The 20,524-nt window shown below is 38.0% G+C and overlaps 1 protein-coding gene across 5 annotated transcripts in view; it reads right to left on the bottom strand.

Annotated features, from left to right (window-relative positions):
- JMJD1C (jumonji domain containing 1C) overlaps positions 1 to 20,524 on the bottom strand; it is a 361,700-nt gene that overhangs the window by 284,080 nt on the left and 57,096 nt on the right. For 3 of the 5 annotated variants that reach the window (XM_063669933.1, XM_054436437.2, XM_063669934.1), the window contains exon 1: positions 17,541 to 18,578. The exons of the other annotated variants lie outside the window; for them this stretch is intronic. In XM_063669933.1, the coding sequence (XP_063526003.1) occupies positions 17,541 to 17,708 (168 nt within the window). In that variant the 5' untranslated portion in view covers positions 17,709 to 18,578. Of the gene's footprint in view, positions 1 to 17,540; positions 18,579 to 20,524 lie in introns of those variants that run through there. 5 annotated transcript variants of the gene reach the window in all.

Below are 20,524 nucleotides of genomic sequence, written 5' to 3'. Positions count from 1 at the left end.
TTGCAGTGAGCTGAGACCACGCCACTGCACTCCAGCCTGGGTGATGGAGCAAGACTCTGTCTCCAAAAATAAAAATAAAAAGAGAGAGAGAAAGAAAAAATTTCCTTGAAACAAAGTCTAATAAAGTATTGTGAAAACCTAGGTTATTGCTTTTCTGTCCTATGTAAAAATAAAAAAGACATTAATAGACAATACCTAAAGCGCCTATCCTCTTTTCATCCTTTGTGCATTACTGAATTTAGTAAAACTAAACATTTTCCCAATACATTTTATTTTATTTTTATTTTATTTTATTTGAGATGGAGTCTTGCTCTGTCACCTAGGCTGGAGTGTAGCGGTATAATCTCCCCTCACTGCAACCTCTACCTCCCGGGTTCATGGGATTCTCCTGCCTCAGCGTCTCAAGTAGCTGGGATTACAGATGCATGCCACCATGCCCAGCTAATTTTTGTATTTTTAGTAGAGGCGAGGTTTCATCATGTTGGCCAGGCTGGTCTCCAACTCCTACCTCAAGTGATCCACCTGCCTTGGCCTCCCAAAGTGCTGGAATTACAGGTGTGAGCCTCCACACCTGGCCCCAATACATTTTAAAATATCACAAGTACCTCAGCCAAGAATTCAGAGTATAACCATTTGTTGTTTGAAGTGGATACATTCTGATCTGTTATTTCCTCAACCCTACCAATGTTTAAAAACATTAGAACCTGAAGGAAATACATAAGAGAAAGTCAGTTTGCTATTCTTCAAATTTTAACCCTTGCTAAAGTAGAGTTCTAGAGAAATAGAAATAAAGCAGTTCTCTAAAACTTGACAGAGGTGAAAAATCATTTGAAGTCTATTGCAAAGAATTAAAAGAACTCTATAGAAGGTCTATATATATATCATGCTAAACACATTGTGATTGTATTGAATAGACACAGCATTTTGAAAAAGTAGTGTTTAAGATACTTCAGGAGGTCGGGCGCGGTGGCTCACACCTGTAATCCCAGTACTTTGGAGGCAGAGGTGGGCGAATCACCTGAAGTCAGGAGTTCGAGATCAGCCTGGCCAACATGGCGAAACCCCTTCTCCACTAAAAATACAAAAATTAGCCGGGTGTGGTGGCGTGTGCCTGTAATCCCAGCTACTCAGGAGGCTGAGACGGGAGAATCACTTGAACCCAGGAGGCAGAGGCTGCAGTGAGCCAAGATCGCACCACTGCACTCCAGCCTTGATGACAGAGCAAGACTCCGTCTCAAAAATAAAATAAAATAAAATGTAAAGGATTCTAATATACACTTGCTTTGTATAGTAAATAATCGTCACTAAAATGTTTTTTAATCTGTATTTTGAATGAGAAATTTTTTGTTACAGTTTCACTTGAAGATGAACTGGTACACAATCTAAAAGTGAAATTCTGTAAAATAAACATTATATTTCCATTGATTATAATGATAAAACAAAAGACATGATAAGGAAATAACATCTTGAACAGTTTATTGAAACTTTAGGCAAGATTTAAGAAGCTAGTAACATTATTTCACTTTTTCTTTACAACACTTTTCATAAAGTCTACTGTAACTTTATTAAGCCTATGAATGAAAAAAGCTACCAAGCTATTATATGAGCTAAAAATATATACTGGGAAAAGAAAGATCACATTATTTTTATTCCAAAAGTTGTGTCTGAAGAAACAAATGAGTAAAAGATATGTATTAATGATTGAGGCATATATCAATATACATCTAAGTGTCAAAATATATAGTGTCTAAGAATAAGCCTAACAAACACAGGACCTACATGAAGAAAATCATATCCACTGGAGAACATGTAAAAAAATCAAACATGAATAGCTGGAGGAATATTATATGTTATTTGAAGTGCAGACTCAGTAATGAAAAGATATTCACACTTCCTAAATTAGTCTATAAAACTGTACACAATTCCAAGCAAAGTTAGGCCAGGTGTGATGGCTCTTGCCTGTAATCCCAGCATTTTGGGAGGCCGAGGTGGGAAGATCACTTGAGGCCAATTTGAGACCAGCCTGGGCAACAAAGGGACACTCCATCTTCAAAAAAAATTTAAAAATTAGGCAGGCATGGTGGCACATACCTGTGGACCCAGTAACTTGGGAGGCTGAGATAGGAGGCTCACTTGGGCCCAGGGGGTCCGGGCTACAATAAGCTGTGATTGTGCCACTGCACTCCAGTATGGGTGACAGAGTGAGACCCTGTCTCAAAAAACAAAAAACAAAAAAAGAGGAAAAGAAAAGCAAAATTAGACCAGGGTATTAGTGTGAGAAAGGCAAAGAAACAATGAAAGGCATCACAAAATAATTTTTTTTTTAGTTAAATGCAATTAAAGCCAGGTGCAGAGGTACCCATCTGTAGTTCCTGCTAATTGGAAGGCTGTGGCAGGAGGATCATTTGAGGCCAGGGGTGTATAAAAGGATATTCATACAATGATGTTCACAGCAGCATTATTACCATAGCAGCATTATTACCGTTATTACCAGGACTCTGCCTGTGAACAGCCATAGGACTACTGCCTGGGCAAGAGTGGGATCATATCTCTTAAAAAGAGAAATTAAAAAAAAATTATATACCATAACTGAGATTTATTGCTGGAATGTGAGGATGGTTCAACACACAAAAGTCAATACATACAATACATTCACAGAATGAAGGGAAAAAAAATCTTATGATCATCTCAATTGATTGCAGATAAAGCATGTGACAAAGTCAACATTTTTTCATAAAACACTCTACCAACTAGGAAAAGAAGGAAAATACAGCATAATGAAGGCCAGGTATGAACATCCCACAGCTAACATCATACTCAATGGTGAAACACTAAAAGCTTTTTCTCTAAGATCAAGAGCAAGACAAGGATACCTGCTGTTGCCACTTCTATTCAACATAGCATTGGACTAGTCAGAAACTTAGATAAGACATTCAAATTGGAAAGGAAGAAGTAAAATTACCTCTGTTCAAATGACATAATTTGTTATGTACAAAACCCTAACAATTTCACACACACAGAGAAAAAAAAAATTTTAGAGCTAACAGATTCAGCAATATTGCAGTATACAAAATCAACACACATAAATCAGTTGTGTTTCTATAAACCAACAATGGACAATCTGAAAAGGAAATTATTAAAGCAATTCCATTTACAGTAACATCAAAAAAATAATACATAAGAAACCAAGGAGACAAATGACTGGTACATATCAAAGGAAATTAAAGACACAAATAAATGGAAAGACATCTGTGTTTGTGGATCAGAAAATTTGATATTAAGATATCAGCACTACCCAAAGCCATCTACAGATTCAATACATATAAGCCCTATTAATATCCATGTTTTCTACAGAAATAGAAAAATCAATTCTGAAATCCACATGGAATCGCAGGGGACCCTTAAGAGCCAAAACAATCTTGAAAAAGAACAGAGTTAAATAACTCACACTTCCTGATTTCAAACTTACTACAAACCCACAGTAATCAAAAACGCTGCAAGACTGGGATAAACACAGATATACTGTCGGTCCTCTGTATTTACAGACTGCATTCATGAGTTCAACCAATGACAGATCAAAAATATTCAGAAAAAAATTTAAAAAATATGAATTTGAAAAACACAGTATAACAACTATTTACAGAGCATTTACACTGCATTAGGTATTATAAGTACTATACAGCACTTACATTGTATTAGGAATTTTAAGTATTCTAGAGATTACTGAACATATACAGAAAGATGTATGTAGGTTACATGCAAATACTATGCCACCTTAAGGTTGATAAGGCACTTGACCATCCATGGATTTGGGGGTTCTAATCAATCCCCCACGATACTGAGAGACAACTGTACAGATGAAGAGAGAGACCAGAGATAAACCCCTGCATATATGGCCAAATAATTTTTGAAAAAGGTGCCAAAACTATTCAACGGAGAAAGGACAGTCTTTTCAATAAATGGTGCTGAGAAAACGAGATTAACAGATGTAAGAAAATAAAGCTGGACCCTTATCTTACACCATATACAAAAGTCAACTAAAAATGGATCAAAGAACTAAACCAAGAGCTGAAACTATAGAAGACTTAGAAGCAAATGAAGACTGGAAAGCTTCAACGCTTTAGATTTGGCAGCAACTTCTGGGAAATGACACCAAAAGCACCAACAATAAAATAAAATAAAAGATGGATACATTGACCTACATTAAAATTTAAAATTTTTCTATGCATCAAAAGACATTATCAAGAATGTGAAAAGGCAACCTACAGAATAGAGAATATATCTCTAATCATTTATCTGATAAGGTACTAATAACCAGAATATGTAAAGAACTCCTATAACAAAGCAAAACAAAACAAAACATGCTGAATCAAAACTGGGTAAACAACTTAAAACATTTCTCCAAAGGAGATATACAAATTGTGAACATGCACATGAAAAGATGCTCAAAAATCACTAATCATTGGGAAAATTACCATAATGAAATGCCATTTCACACTCACTAGGATGGCTATTTTCAAACAACACCCAGGAAATAATAAGTGTTGACTAGGATGTAGAGAAACTGGAAACCATCTTCACTGCTGTTGAGAACATATAATGGTGCAGCCACTGTGGAAAACTGTGCAGTGGTTCCTCACAAAACATAAAATTATCATATGATCCAGCAATTCCAATTCTGGGTACATACCCCAAGGAAGTAAAAACCAGGGACTTAGATAGATATGCTGATGTTCATAGCAGCATTATTCACAATAGCCAAAAGGTAGAAGCAACCCTTCTACCTTTTGGTAGATAAATAAAATGTGGTATATATATGCAATGGAATATTACTCAGCCATAAAAAGAAGTGAAGTTATGATACTTGCTACAACACAGATAAACCTTGACATTATGCTAAGTTAAAATAAGCCACACACAAAAGTACAAATATTGTACAATTCCACTTTTATGATGGACAGGCAAATTCACAGACACATTAGATAGAGAGTTTCTGTTTGGGATGATAAACTTCTGACAATGGATAGTACTGATAATTTCACAATAATGTGAATATACTTAATGTTACTAAACTGTACACTTAAAAATGGTTAAAATGAGCTGTGTGTGGCTCACACCTGTAATCCCAGCACTTTGGGAGGCTGAGGCAGGCGGATCACTTGAGGTCAGGAGTTTGCGACTAGCCTGGCCAACACAGCAAAACCCCATCTCTACCAAAAGTGCAAAAACTGGCCGGGTGTGGTGGCAGGTGCCTGTAACCACAGCTACTCGGGAAGCTGAGGCATGAGAATCGCTTGAACCCAGGAGGCGGAGGTTGCAGTAAGCCGAGATGGCGCCACTGCACTCCAGCATGGGCAACAGAGCAAGACCCTGTCTCAAACAAACCAAAACAAAAAGTTAAAATTGTAAGTTCTGTTACATATATTTTACCACAATAAGAAAAATTTTTTAAAGAATGTCCGTTATTGAAAATGAAGAGTAATGAACACATTTGCCTTGCCTATTAAGATTCTATAAAACTGCAATCATTAAAACACTCTGATCTTGCGGTACAAGAAACAGAAAGATATATGGAATATAACAGATAGTCCACAAATATTCCTAAAATATAGCAAAAGACAAAGACATTTTATATTACTGGAGAAAAAGTGAATGTTTTAAAATATAATTTCAAATTAGAAAGAATTTCTTAAGCTGAAACAAAGGCCTGATGCCAAAGGAAAAATTTTTACTGATCCTTTGTGTCTCTCAAGCAAAGCCATACAGAATAATGTACTGTAAGTAGTTAAAAACGGCAAGAGACTAGGAAAAAACTTGCATGTGAAAAAACAATAATTTTTTTTTTTTTTTTGAGATAAAGTCTCGCTCTGTCGCCCAGGTTGGAGGGCAGTAGCGCTACTTTGGCTCACTGCAACCTCTGCCTCCTAGGTTCAAGCAATTCTCCTGCCTCAGCCTCCTGAGTAGCTGGAACTACACCCGGCTAATTTTTGTATTTTTAGTAGAGACTGGGTTTCACCATGTTGGCCAGGCTGGTCTCAAACTCCTGACCTCAGGTGATCTGCTCGCCTCAGCCTCCCAAAGTGCTAGGATTACAGGCTTGAGCCACTGCACCCGGCCTCCAATTCTGTTTGTATCATTCCAATTTTTTTCTACTAGTCAGAAAATTACACGTTTTAATTTTTAATTTTTTTAATGGTTACTATAGAATAGCTGTATCCAATTGAATAGCTGTATCTACACTTTTTGCAATGATGGAAATTTTCTATATTTGTACTGTCTGAGACTGTGGATATTAACCATTATGCGTCAACTGAGCATACAAAATGTGATCAGAGTTCTAAAAGGAGAAGTTGATTTTTTTTTTTCTTTTTGAGACTGAGTCTCCCTCTGTCACCCAGGCTGGAGTGCAGTGGCATGATCTCAGCTCACTGCAACCTCCACCACCCTGGTTCAAGATTCTCATGCCTCAGCCTCCAGAGTAGCTGGGATTACAGGCTTGCACCACCACACCCAACTAATTTTGTTGTTGTTGTTTTTTGAAATGGAATCTCACTCTGTTGCCCAGGCTGGAGTGTAGTGGTACAACGATCTCAGCTCACAGCAACCTCCACCTCCTGGGTTCAAGCAATTCTCATGTCTCATGCCTCAGCGCCGCTAGTGGCTGGGATTACAGGCCTGCACCACCATACCCAGTTAATTTTTGCATTTTTTAGTAGAGACAGGGTTTCACCATGTTGCCCAGGCTGGTCTTGAACTCCTGACCTCAAGTGATCCACCCACCCTGGCCTCCCAAAGTGCTGAGATTACAGGCATGAGCTACTGCGCCTAGCCCAATTTTTCATTTTATTAAATTTAAAGTGCCACACATGAGTAGTGGCTACCATACTGAAAAGCACAGCTCTCTAATTCCCCACATAATGAATATGGCTGACTGTATCCTCATGGTGTAATTTAACATGTTCCTCTACCTCCATATGTCCTGTAAACTGTTGTCAGAATCTAGAAGCTTCATTATATTCAGGTTCAGTTCTTCTTGGCAAAAATACCTCATAAGTTGAATTGTGTAGTTCCTGTTGTATTGTATCACAACACCTATAACGTGGTTATTTTCCTTTAGGTGATGCTCAGCTTGATTACATATGCCTGGGAGGAATAAGACTATGTGCATCTGTTCACATCTTTATTTTTAACAAAAAACTCTGGAAGAAAACATAAGAAATTAACAAAAATGGTTATTTTAAAGAGATACAGAGTAAACTAGGCTGATCGGGGCAGGTGTGGGAGTGAGATTATTCAAAATATACTTTTTTATGTTTCTGTGGTACCCAATCAAAAAAGTTAATAAATTTTAGTACAGATTCTTGTCCTATACTCCATATCCAAGATCACAGTATCTGGGTATGAGGTCTAGAAAAAAACCATTCAAACATATTTCCTCCACAATTCTGCACGTTAAAGCTTAACCCTATCCACTGGGACACTGCAATGAATACAAGAAATAAAAGGTTGACAATCATGAACTTTAGTCATATTTATTATTAGTTTCTTCTCCTTTAAGTTCCACTGATCACTATACAGTTACATATGTCAACATTATTTTAATCTCTTGCAGGAATATCCTCATGAAGTGGTACTTCATAATGACACACTGGATTCTTATTTACCAAGAAAGAGCTCTTCATTTGCTATTTCCCTTGTATTAAGCTACCAGATTCAGATTTTTTTTTTCAAGAAAAGTTTCTCTCTTTAAAAATGGCTTATTTCCTTCTCTCTGAAAAAAGAACTGTGTAACCTAATTTTCTGGCCTATGAAATCATTATTAAATAAAATTGATAAAATCAGTGGTGTTCTAATTGAAAGCAATAAAAATGAGAATTCAGTATTCTCAGGTTTCTTGTCTCCTATACCCTCTGGTCACTTAGTTTTCCAAGACACCAAAGAAAGCAATTCAAAAAGGCAGTAGAACCTAGTGAAAAAACACTCTGAAAAAAATGGTATTTTAATTAATCACAATTCTTATTTTGCTCTTAAGACTGAGAAAATTGAGGCAAATTTAATGTAATATTATATTAACTGTAAGCATATTTGCTTTTTTCCTTGTTATACTTAGTTCAAGGGGTCTTAATAATTATTTCTATTATATAACTATGTGTATATGTTTGTATAGTTCAAAACCATTATGGAAAGGTGAAACACATATAGGCTATATTCATATTCACAACTTACTCTCTTAATTCACATGAACAATGTAAAGTAAAATGGTTTCCCTTAAAATGATTCACTTTGGTATTAAAATATGATCAGAGATTTTGAAAATTATGGCAATAAAATGTTTTAGGGAATAGTGGAAATGCTCTAAAATAGGCTCTACATAGTTTTATCAATGTGATTTTAAAGAAGAAAAAGAACATAGACCAAATAATAGTATGTTAGTCAACACACTGGAATAGTTCATCAACTTTAAATTCTTATACAAATATTTTTCCTAGTCCTGTATTGCATCAAGATTCCATCTATAGAATCACAATATAGAGAGGAAAGAAATTCTATGTTAAATATACATAGTCATTTTATATTAAATAACAACACATAATTTTAACCAAACATTAACATACTGCTTCCTTCTTTGATATTCCTCTGAGCCTAAAGATTTTTGAATCTTAAACTCCTAACTTTAACAGATGGATCAGATGTTTCAGCTCCTAAGTGTCAGTCTTTCACAAGAAATGAATTAGTCACACAGACCTCTTCTAGCTTTGAAAAAATCTGAAGTCTATTCTAGGAATGCTGACTATTCCTACTGCCATGTTAACATTTTCTGGCATGCTACATGCAACCTTCTACGTTCAAAATACATAATTTTCATAAGCAATATAGCCACATAGAAAATACTGGAAGAAACCTGAAATGATGAAGAAGCCAAATTCAACTTAAAATTTAACTATTTAGTGATACTAATGTAAATAATTCTACTAAAGAGAATTAGATGAACAGATACCTTCGCCAAATGTTTCCAGGGCAACAAAATCCATTCAAGGGATTAGTAAGATAAAAATTTCTCAAAATACTACTAAGACATTATTTGCCTTTTCCATTCATTCTTTCATCAGTGTTAGAGCAGAAGACTACTTGTTTTGTCTAGTAAAACAAAACTATGTCTGCATAGTGCTGACTTATGAAAAACTGCTCTTGTGTTTTAAAAACTTCAGCTTAGTTTTTAATACAGTAAGTATCAATAGATATAACCCAAATAAATCAAGTAAGGAAGGTTTTGAGCAAGTGGTAGTACAAATTGAAAAGAATGGAGACAGGAAAGCGGGTTCCGATTTAAAGGGAAGAAATCTGCAGAACTGAGTAAATGCCGACATTCAAGGTGGAAAAACATTTAAGATGAAGGTGTTTTCAAGCCCAGGTGAGACTTCAAATTAAATCTCAAAATGGCAGCTGGTTTCACATGAAGATAATAAATTATACTTTAAACACATTATTTCAAACCTACACACGGGACATTCATGTAAAGCTTCCAAACAGTAGAGATGGTGGATCAAATTGAAAAAATGCCAATCTTTAATTGTAGATTTGTGAGTAATTATGCAACATAGTATAAGTAAATTCTACAAAGGAAATAACAAGATTAAAACAACAACAAACAGTAAGCAAAGGACTGAATTTGAAATACCAAATTAAGAAGATGAAAGGAACTGCAGACAGGAAGGAAGGAGAAATAAAAGTCCAAGAGGACTTAAACCATAGGGCTATAGAAATGAAGAAAGAGAAAGGACTCAGAAAGAATATATAACATTACAATCAAAGGGAATTTCTGGTTTTTGAGTCTGTGAATCACAAACCATTGGGAGAAGCAATATGGCAGAGTACAGAGATAACAGATTTGAAATCAGAAATCTGCATTCAAATTCCTGCCCTGACACTTACTGATTGCGTGATTTCAAAAACTCTTTTGAGTTTTTCCTAAGTCAGCACTATGCATAGTTTTGTTTTGCCAGACAAAACAGTAAACAGATTGTGAGCTGCTGTTTTTCTACTTAGCCATGTATTCTATAATTAAATCAATAGTTCTACAATATAAGATAAATCAACATTTTCATCAAGGGGTTTAAGATAATAATTCCGTAAACTAGCTAGAATATAAAATATAAATTCTACACAAAGGGATTTTATCCAATTCGATAATTTCAGACAATGTTTCAACATTAACAATTTAGTAAACACCAGTTGTAAAAGTACGTAATCCCTAAACATTTCTTTGTCAGATTAAGAATTTTATATCTAATAAAAGTGTGAAGCTGGATGCCATGGCTTACACCTCTAATCCCAACACTTTGGGAGTCTAAGGCAGGAGGATTGCTTGAGCCCAGACGTTTGAGACCAGCCTGGGCAACACAGTCAGACTCCATCTCTACAAAAAGTAAAAAAAAAATTAGCCAGGCATGGTGGCTCATGCCTGTAGTCCCAGCTACTTGTGGGGCTGAGGTGGGAGGATCTCTTGAACCCGGAAGGTCAAGGCTGCCATGACCTGTAATTATGCCACTGTACTCCGCCTGGGCAACAGAGCGAGACCCTGTCTTTAAAAAAAAAAAAAAAGTCTGCTAAAATCCACACTGGAAAAACTATTTATCTGAAATTAGGCAGACATATGATCACTATCAAATCTCCTAACAAATAAAATTAGCAGTATTTGTTGCCATTAAATCTACACCACCAAAATTGTATTAGTAATCAAATAACAATCCCTTATCCAAACTCTTTCAACATATTTTGGTATTAAAAGTTTACTGGATTTTTATAAAGTTAAATATAGTTTTTTTTATTTTATTTTATTTTATTTTTTTGAGTAACAGTCTCACTTTGTCACCTAGGCTAGAGTGCAGTGGCATGATCACGGCTCAATGCAGCCCTGACCTCTCAGGCTCAAGCCATCCTCCCACCTCAGTACCCAAAGGAGCTGGGACCACAGGCGCACACTACCACGCCTGGCTACTTTTTGTATTTTCAGTAGCCAGGATTTCACCATGTTGCCCAGGCTGGTCTTGAACTCCTGAGCTCAAGTGATCTCCCTGCCTTGGCCTCCCGAAGTGCTGAGATTACAGATGTTAGCCACTGCGCTTGGCCTATAGCATACGTTACGGTAGTTGATTATGGTAATATAGTACAAGTCCTTACATTATGGTAGTTAACTATGGTAATATAGTACAGTTCCTAGGCAATATATAACATCTCTGAAGGATTTAGAACAGAACTCTAAAAGTTAAGCACATTAATATTTCTCCTATAAGAAATACTCAATTCCTATTAAGCTCTACTAAAAAAATGAGTTTAGTCAGTCAGGTTTTGCTTCCAAATGAGTCATTAAAAAATGTAGTTGCTACAGCTATTTGAATTTCAGAATTGCAGATAAAGAACAGCGGACCTACAGTTATTTATCTGACCAACACTGACAGAGTATAAACTAGGGTTTATGATATATGTGACCTAAAAAGCCAATCTTGCCCTCTCTTGCTAATTTCTGAAATATTAACGATGTATCTCTTCTGAAATTTCTATTTAACTGTGAGGAGTTATGGCACACTTCCTAATATAAAAACTCAATGCTATTTCTTATTTGTAAATATTTAGAAAGTTAGATATTTATACTTCATACACATTAAAACAAATTAATTTTTACAAAGCTTTGGGATACACCTGGACACATAAAAGCAGAACATATCACCCTTTTTGAAAATCATCAGTTATACAAAAATCAGTATGAGAAGACTCTAACATCTGAACACCAAATAACAAATTTAAAAGGTTCAAGAAAATGCTGCTTTCATTATTCAAAAAGAGTGAAGTGAAATATTACCATGTGTATCAGTTAACATACTTTTGCTTCCAAGGCAAACAAAAAGGAAGCAAAACAGACTTAAACCTTAAGTAAATTTATCCTCCCAAAATGAAAACTCCGTAAGAGAAAAATCCACAGTAGTATGTAGGATTCAGAAAAAGTTTGGTCAGTCACATTTTTTCCTACTACCGTGTCAATACTATTAACCTCTGTATGTCAGCTTTGCCTTCAAATTGGTTTACCTTAAAGTAGAAAAATGGCTGCAGCAGTTCCAGACTCATACTCACACAATGCTATCCTTGAAATCCCTCCAACTGGATCCATTTATGGCCTGTACCAATCAATGGAGTTCTATTCTGTAAGTTAGCTTAGAAAAATCATGGCCCATCCTGTAGTCAAACCACACAATTGGATAAAAGATAGAATGGATACTGGGGAGGGGAAGGTACACAGTGCCTTAAGAGAAACAAAAAATTTACAATTAAGAGTAAATAGTAAGGTCAGGTGTAGGTGGCACACACCTGTAATCCCAGCATTTTGGGAGGCCAAGGTGGGAGGCTCACTTGAGGCCAGGAGTCCAAGACCAGCCTGGGCAACAAAGTGAGACCTCATCTCTACAAAAAAAAATTAAAAAATTAGTTGGGTATAGTGGCACATGCCTGTAGTCCCAGCTATTCAGGAGGCGAGGTGGGAGGACTGCCTGAGTTGAGGAGTTCCAGGCAGCAGTGAGCAATGATCACACCACTGCACTCCAGCCTGGGTAACAGAGAAAGACCCTGTGTCAAAACAGAGTAAATAGTAATAGAAACTTAAGATGGTTAGTATGAATTAAAATATTCAAGTTAACTTATGATATTCCTTTATTATTCAATAAGCATTTATGAACACCTAAGTAAATGCTAGGTACTGTACTAAATATGAAAGACATTTCTTGTATATAATTTGAAATTGTCTAAAAATAATATATAAAATCTATAAATACAGGAAAATAGCCTGTATGCTTTCAATTACATTGAAATATCTAGTTAACATTTTTACTTTCACATGCAATAATATCCCTATACAAAGACGATAAGGTTTCACATGGTAAAATTTCTATAGTTCAACTATTCTAATGAATGAAAACATTCCCTATTTAAAATTATTGAAACTTATTGAATTCCCTATTTAAAATTATTGGAAATTATTCGAATTCCCTATTTAAAATATGTGCCAGAACATACAGATAATGGGTCAAAAGATCATATAAAACAATAGCCCCTTGAATTTTACACAGAAACACAATTAACAACATGTATTGGGTGATCATCACCTTCTTTTAAAACTAGCTAGCGGTAATAACTGCACAAGTTTATGTCCCACCATTGGGACAATTTTGTCATTTTCCTATATTCAAGTCTTTATCACCAATAGCAATAACAAATTCAAGAGTGTGAAAAATAGTTGGCATACTTACATCAGACATAGAAGTCTTTCTACCTACCAAAAAAACCAATTTTGCTATAGTAAACCTATCAAGATCGTATTGACCAATGAAGTAAAAATCATTTATTCATTCATACAGTCAACATTTTGTAAACAGACCAGAAATCAGCATTTTTAATATTGATGCAAGACAACATAAATGTCAGACTGACATAAAGAAACAAACATACAAGGAAATGTAATGCTACCAACTAAATAAGAAACTTAAATGAGAAAACTAAGCAGAAATGTGTAGACCCAAAAACAAAAAGGTTTTATTTACATGCAAAATCATAAATCACTTTAAATTTCCTAAACATGAATATTATTCATATTTAAGACAGAAGTTTTGCAAAATAACATCAGCTGATACACATCTCAGAACAGTTTAAACTCTTCATTCCCAGGTTATCCCCTAAATACAAGCAAATTTATGGGTTTGGCCTTTAATACACAGTATGATTTTTTATTGTCCTTTTCTCTATTGAAAAAACCAGACATATTTTATTAAATACTTACACTTTAGACAGAACTGGCTTGAAAACAGAAATACAATCAACCTAAGCATCAAAGAAAGGTAGACAGATGGGTGTATGGATGAATGGATGGACAGATAAGCAAATAAATAAATCACTGAGATCATAAATGGAAGCAAAGTTAAACAAGAGGAGAGTAAATTGATGTCTGCTCTTCAATTAATATTACAATATTATTCAAGGACAAATATGCAACAGTACTTCTCAACTGCCAGTTTTCCTTACACTATCAATTTTCTAGAAAAATTCCTCAAAAAGTAGAACAGCATTAATGTCAAAAATGTATCCCAAGACAAAACTAAGTAATGGGGCTAAAAAAGAAACTCAAAATGAAAAAGGTTCACAATGTGCTGTATATATTTCAACTTCTTCAACAACTTTGTCCTCCTGCATAAAAAAGGCTTAGATATTTTGTTAGCAAAGATAATTCCAATACAGATAACCCAAAAGGTTCTCAACCCGTATTTTTAAAAGTTGACAAACTATTTGAAATTATCCAACATAACCTAATGAAAACTCTATTAATTAAACTTATTACTTAAAAGATTAGAAAGTAATATCACTATAACCCTTGGCTGAAAAAATAAAACTTTAATCTTACTTTATTTGTATCAAATTATATATGTTCATATTGTACAAGAAATATGTCTGCTACCACGCTGTAGTAAAAAATAATTTAATCCCAAAGATATCCATGTCCTAATCCCAGGAACCTGTAACTGTTACATTACATGGCACAGGAGAATTAAAGTTTACAAGGAATTATGGTTGTTAACAGATGGCAAGATTATCCTGGATTATGTCAACCAGCCCAAAGTAATCAACAGGGCACTTAGAAGTGTAATGGGGAAGCAGGAGAGTCAGAAGGAGATGACTAGGGAAAAATGGTCAGAGATACAACTTGGTTGGCTTTTAAGATGGAGGAAGGGGGCCATGAGCCAAGGAATGTGGACAGCTTCTAAAAACTAGAAAAGGAAAGAAAATGGATCTCTCCTAGAATAAACAGTCTTGCCACACTTTGATTTTAGCCCAGCAAAATCCAGGTCTTATTTGTGATCTCCAGAACTACAAAATAATAAGCGTATAACATTTAAACCACCAAGATTACGTTAATTAGTTAAAACAATTACAGAAATTTAATGCACGTGGCAATTCCTCATACATAAGACCCAAAATAAGAATAACTGATTATCTTTGAGACACAATATTCCCTCAACTACTTCGAAGTTCTTATTATCCTTCCAAATCATGTGCCACAGGTGTATCCAGCCAGGACTTCTAGTAGACTTAATAGGTTTTTAATTATACATATTTGTAGCTTTAAAAAAAATCACAAACTAGCCTATTCAACATTTTCCACACAATTTCATTTTATATATTTATTTATTTATTTATTTATAGGATCTCACTCTGTCGCCCAGGCTAGAGTGCAGTGGCATAACCTTGGCTCACTGCAGTCTCAACCTCACTGAGCTCAAGTGATCCTCCCACCTCAGCCGCCCGAGTAGATGGAACCACAGGCATTGCACCACTATGCCCGCCTAATTTCTGTATTTTTTGTAGGGACAGGGTCAAACTCCTGCGCTCAAGTATCTTCCCATCTCAGTCTCCCAAAGTGTTGGGTTTACCGGCGTGAGCCACTGTGCCTAGCCTAATTTCATGTAACTTAAAATCTACTCTGCAGTAATCAAAGTTGAACAGGAATATTACATTATGTTAATGCTAAACTGTTCCAAGTTTCGTTTAAGAAATGTGAATGTAAGAAAATCTGGGAATAAATCTAAAATGGTAGATTCTAGGCTAAAAAAACTAAATTAGTAATATTCAAATTTTCAAATAAAGACAGATTAAAAAACCTCATCAAGGGTTCACATAGGTATGGTTCAAGATACATTTTTCTTTTTTTGGTAAAATTTAGATATGGTGAAACACAAAGATAGCATGAATTCAATAAGTTTTGACAAATATATATACCTGTGTAACCAACAATCAGGATAGGAAACATTTCTATCACCTGAAGAAACTCCTATTCTTTCCAGTCAATCTCTACCATCCACAGATAATTTATTTTTTAATATCCAGCTTAATACCTTACTAACATATGTAAACTTACTCTTTACATCACTTAAATTCCCAACTAAGAAAGCAATTAAGTCATTTATATATACAAAATTTTTTTTTTCCTTTTTTATAGATGAGGGGGTCTCACCTATGTTGCCCAGGCTGGACTCTTAATAAGACCTGGGCTCTAGCAATCCTCTCACCTAAGCCTTTTACACAAACAAAATAAAAATAGTTACTGAATTGAACTGCCACAATTTCTAGAACCACTAACATCACCAATACTTTTTAAGGAAGATTATACATTTCTGTACGAAAATAACCAGCCAAAACCTTCAAAACTACCTCTATTTTATGTTAGAAATACCTATTAGCAAAACACACCTATTTTGCAATATCGAGTCAATATTAATACATGCCGCATTAACCATATCATTGACTACAGTGATGAAAACCCGAGTTTACAAAAACACACTCAGAAACTATTAAAATAGGTAGGTAAAAAATATTAGGTAGATACCTGTACAGATATTACAGTGAATTTGGAATTGTAATCTTGCATGCACACAAAGGGAAAAAAATTCCTAAATTTGAAGTTTTCAGTGAAAAAGTAAATGGCTCAGGGCACTACAAATAAATTTCATAGATTACGTATTCATAAATCAACCTTTGGAAGTCTAGTCCATGTCTTGTCTCTACTCCGCCCCTTATCTTCAAGCTGTCCCTCAGTGAGAATGTACTTGGAACACAACAGAGCATATTACAGCTCAATATCATGCACATACCTACGCTACTCAAAGAAAACACTGGCAGTGTCACTCACATGTTAAGAAACCAAAAAAAAAAAAAAAGAGATAATCAATTCTGCATGGCATTTAACATTTCAATTGACAACATTTTTTGTCTTATTTAAAATCGTATAAAACCCAAAAACAGCTTGACTCCAAAGCACTATACCTTTCTAACAAAAAAAGCACATTGGGGACAGAAAGAGAGATTACCCTCCATACCAAAATTTTTCACTTTTATCCTTTACGGTTAGAAAGCCAAGCATCTATTAAGGAGAGGATGAATCCGGGCACAGCCACCACCACGGCCTCTGCCTCTGAAACACATAGGAATCCCCGGACTGTGTGGGAAGGTCTCTTTCCTTTTCTCCCTCCCCTTCAGCAACCTTACAGGATAAGTTTTAAGTCTCGAGCTACAGCACTATTAAGACTTTTCCAAGAAAAGAGATGCCAGGGAAGCTTGGCCGCCTATCGCTATGAGTGGTCCGCCCCCTACCCCTACCTGCCCGCGCGGCGCCGGACTCGCAGCTCCGCCTTTCGGGGAGGTCTCCGCGGCCGCCCAGGCGCCACAGCGGGGAGCCGCGGTCGACCCCTCCGGGATGGGGGCCAGGGTAGCCTCCGCGGCTATCCCGGGAGTCCCGCTCCGACACCACCTCCACAGGGGACGCCGCTCGGAGAGAGGCAGGAACCCAGGCAAGGGATGCGGGCAAACGCGCCAAGGGTTCGGCAGAGGGGCGTGACCGCCAGTTGGCCGGGCTGAGCGAGGTGCCAGAGGGAAGCCCGCAAGGTACGTCTGCGAGAGCCGGGTGCGGGTGCGGCAGGGGAGAAGGGGGGCGCTCGCTCTCTTACCGCCAGGTCCGGATTGCGGCTGTCCCTGTGTGACACGGCTCGGATGACCCCCGCTCGCCAGCTTCGCCAGCCGCGTCCGCTCTCCCAGCGCTCCGGACGCGCCTCGTCGCCGACCGCCACACACAGGAACCGCTTCCCCACCAGCTCCGGCCGCGTCTCCACCGCCATAGCTGTCGCTGCCGAAGCGGCCGCTGCCTCCTCCAGTGCGAGGGAACCGATTAAACCTCACTCCTACCGGCCGCTCATGCTGAGGAGAGCAGCCTGGGGCACAGCAGCGGACCTGAACGAGCACAGACTCGGGACGAACCGGCCGCTCTGCCCCGGACACGGCGACCTCGGGCCCTCCCCCAAACACTCCTTTGGACTCCCAGATTCGCAGCCTTGTGCTGCAGCGCCACACCAGAAAACTGAGACAAAACCCAACGCAGCCGTCGAAGACCCCGAGGCAGCCCAGCCGCCGCCACCGCGCCGCGGCCAGTACTGCTCCGTCTCCCTCCCCGGGCAGCGGCGGCGCGCAGCGCGTCTCCTTCCGCCGGCGCGGGCGGGGCAGGAGCCGCGGGAGGGTCGGCGGAACCACCGCAGACGGAAAGTAGTGCCCGGCCCTGCGGAGGCGGCGGCAGCGACCACTGGGTCCGTCGAGATCGAGAGGCGGCGGCCGGAGACGAAAAAATGAAGACGGCCGCAGGGAAGTAGGCGACAGCTATTCAAAGCTTTTGGGGGTCTACCTTTATATTCGTTGCTCCCTCAGAGGTGGAGGTGAGGGGAAAGTGAAGTGTAGTGGTTCCACTCTGATCACAAAATAAACTCCTGGGTTGACGCCTCACCCGCGGCGCGATGTTCAGAGCACACAGCGCTCGCCGCCTGAGTTAGCCTGAATTAGCAGTCCCGCAGTAACAGCAGCAGAGCAGGACAACACTTCTACTGAAAACTAAGCCCCAAAGTCACAGCAGAACCAACCGTTCATGACTTCAAGGGAAAACGAGGGGGAAAATGTGATCCTTTCATTCTTCTCATTTGTGGTGGTACTAATTACATGTTTAAGCTATTCACAGATTTAAATTCGTCACTGCTTTATTATAAGAACAGCAAATGCTCCGTGGCGGGCCCTTGTCAACGTCCTGAAATTTCACAAACCGTGTCTGCGACAGTCTTAGTACTTTTAGTACTGGTACACAGCTCAAACACACTGGTCAGATAATAAAAGCAGAGAAAATCCCCAGATTCAGTTATTAGAAAATACCATGGAAAGAAAAGGATTTTAGCCAATCACAATTCAAGAAAATAAATATTTATTTCCCATCCAATTACAATAGGACTCCTTAACCCACACAAAGATCTCTAACTTGGAACAATCACTCTTCTTTGATCAACTTATTTAATTGTTATAAATCAAACCTCCCTACAAATGTCAGTGAGCAGTTCTATTTCAGGCACCCTTTATACTGCTTTTTTTTTATAGGTAGTCCAATATTCTAAATTTCAGTTTCTTAGAGATTTTCCTGAACCTCTATTAAAAAAGTTAACAGAGTTTACACTAGTAATCTGAATGTTTAAAATAACTATAAGGCTTTTATCTGTTTTCTCTAGAACACTTAAGCTGGGCAATTTGAAGTGGAGAAACACAACCACTGCTAATAGGTTAGAAACCAAAATTATAAGGAAGATGGATTTTAATAATCATGGTCAAATTTTGCTAAAGACCAAACATAGAACTGTAATAAATAGGCTGGGCACGGTGCCTCACACGCCTGTAATCCCTGCACTTTAGGAGGCAGATCACCTGAGGTCAGAAGTTCGAGACCAGCCTGGTCAACATGATGAAACCCCATCTCTATTAAAAATACAAAAAATTAGCTGGGCATGGTGGAGCATGCCTGTAATCCCAGCTACTCAGGAGGCAGCAGAATCGCTTGAACCTGGGAGCCAGAGGTTGCAGTGGGCCGAGATCGTGCCACTGCACTCCAACCTGGGCAACAAGAGCAAAACTCAGTCCCCCCCAAAAATACAAACAAAAAAAAACCTGTAATAAATTAAAATGGCAAAACATACCCAAATATGCATATTGGCAAGTTCAGAGAAAAACTTAATTTTGCTTGGGCAATTTTATTTCCAAGTCCACTTTTTCAGTGTACACTGTATAATACTTAGCAAATTATCTTAAGAATTACAGATGAAGATTTCTAAAATCAATGTAGATTAGGGAGCCAGTAAAGTGACTTGGTGACAATAATTCAACATATGTAAAATAAAAGAGTAGGGAGATCAACATCCAGATACCAAGTCATCAGTGATCTGCTTTGTGACCGTGGGCATGATGCAATTGTAAAAATGCAAAAATGCCTGAATCCTAATTTTCAGTGATATCCTAGGAGCAAACAAAACATACAAATAAAGTCATTTGAGAAAAACATGCAAATTCATCAGTTATTACATAAATCCCACTCACCAAATTACATTCTTAAGAGTATAGGTTGCTGGTTGCCTTACATAAAACTGCCAGCTGTTTTCAATTTTGTAGGCAAACTGCTCTAAATGGGCCCCTAGGAACTCCCACTACATGTTTAATTCCATCCTTTTCAGTCCTCTGAAAAGCATGTAATCCAACAAATCAATCAAAATATTTCATGTAGCTCTCCCTCTCCCTCCCCCTCCCCCTCCCCCTCCCCCTCCCCCTCCCCCTCCCCCTCCCTCTCCCCTTTTTTCGGTCTCCCTCTGTTATCGAAGCTGGACTGTACTGCCGTGATCTCGGCTCGCTGCAACCTCCCTGCCTCGGGCTCCGGTGATTCTCCTGCCTCGGCCTGCCGAGTGCCTGGGATTGCAGGCGCGCGCCGCCACGCCTGAATGGTTTTTGTATTTTTGGTGGAGACGGGGTTTCGCCGTGTTGACCGGGCTGGTCTCCAGCTCCTGGCCTCTAGTGATCTGCCCGCCTCAGCCTCCCGAGGTGCTGGGATTGCAGACGGAGTCTCGCTAACTCAACGCTCAAT

Source organism: Pongo pygmaeus, chromosome 8 (assembly GCF_028885625.2).
Source record: "Pongo pygmaeus isolate AG05252 chromosome 8, NHGRI_mPonPyg2-v2.0_pri, whole genome shotgun sequence".
In the NCBI taxonomy this organism is placed as follows: domain Eukaryota; kingdom Metazoa; phylum Chordata; class Mammalia; order Primates; family Hominidae; genus Pongo; species Pongo pygmaeus.
Note: the sequence above shows the minus strand (reverse complement) of the source record. Positions and strands in the feature narration are given on the sequence as shown.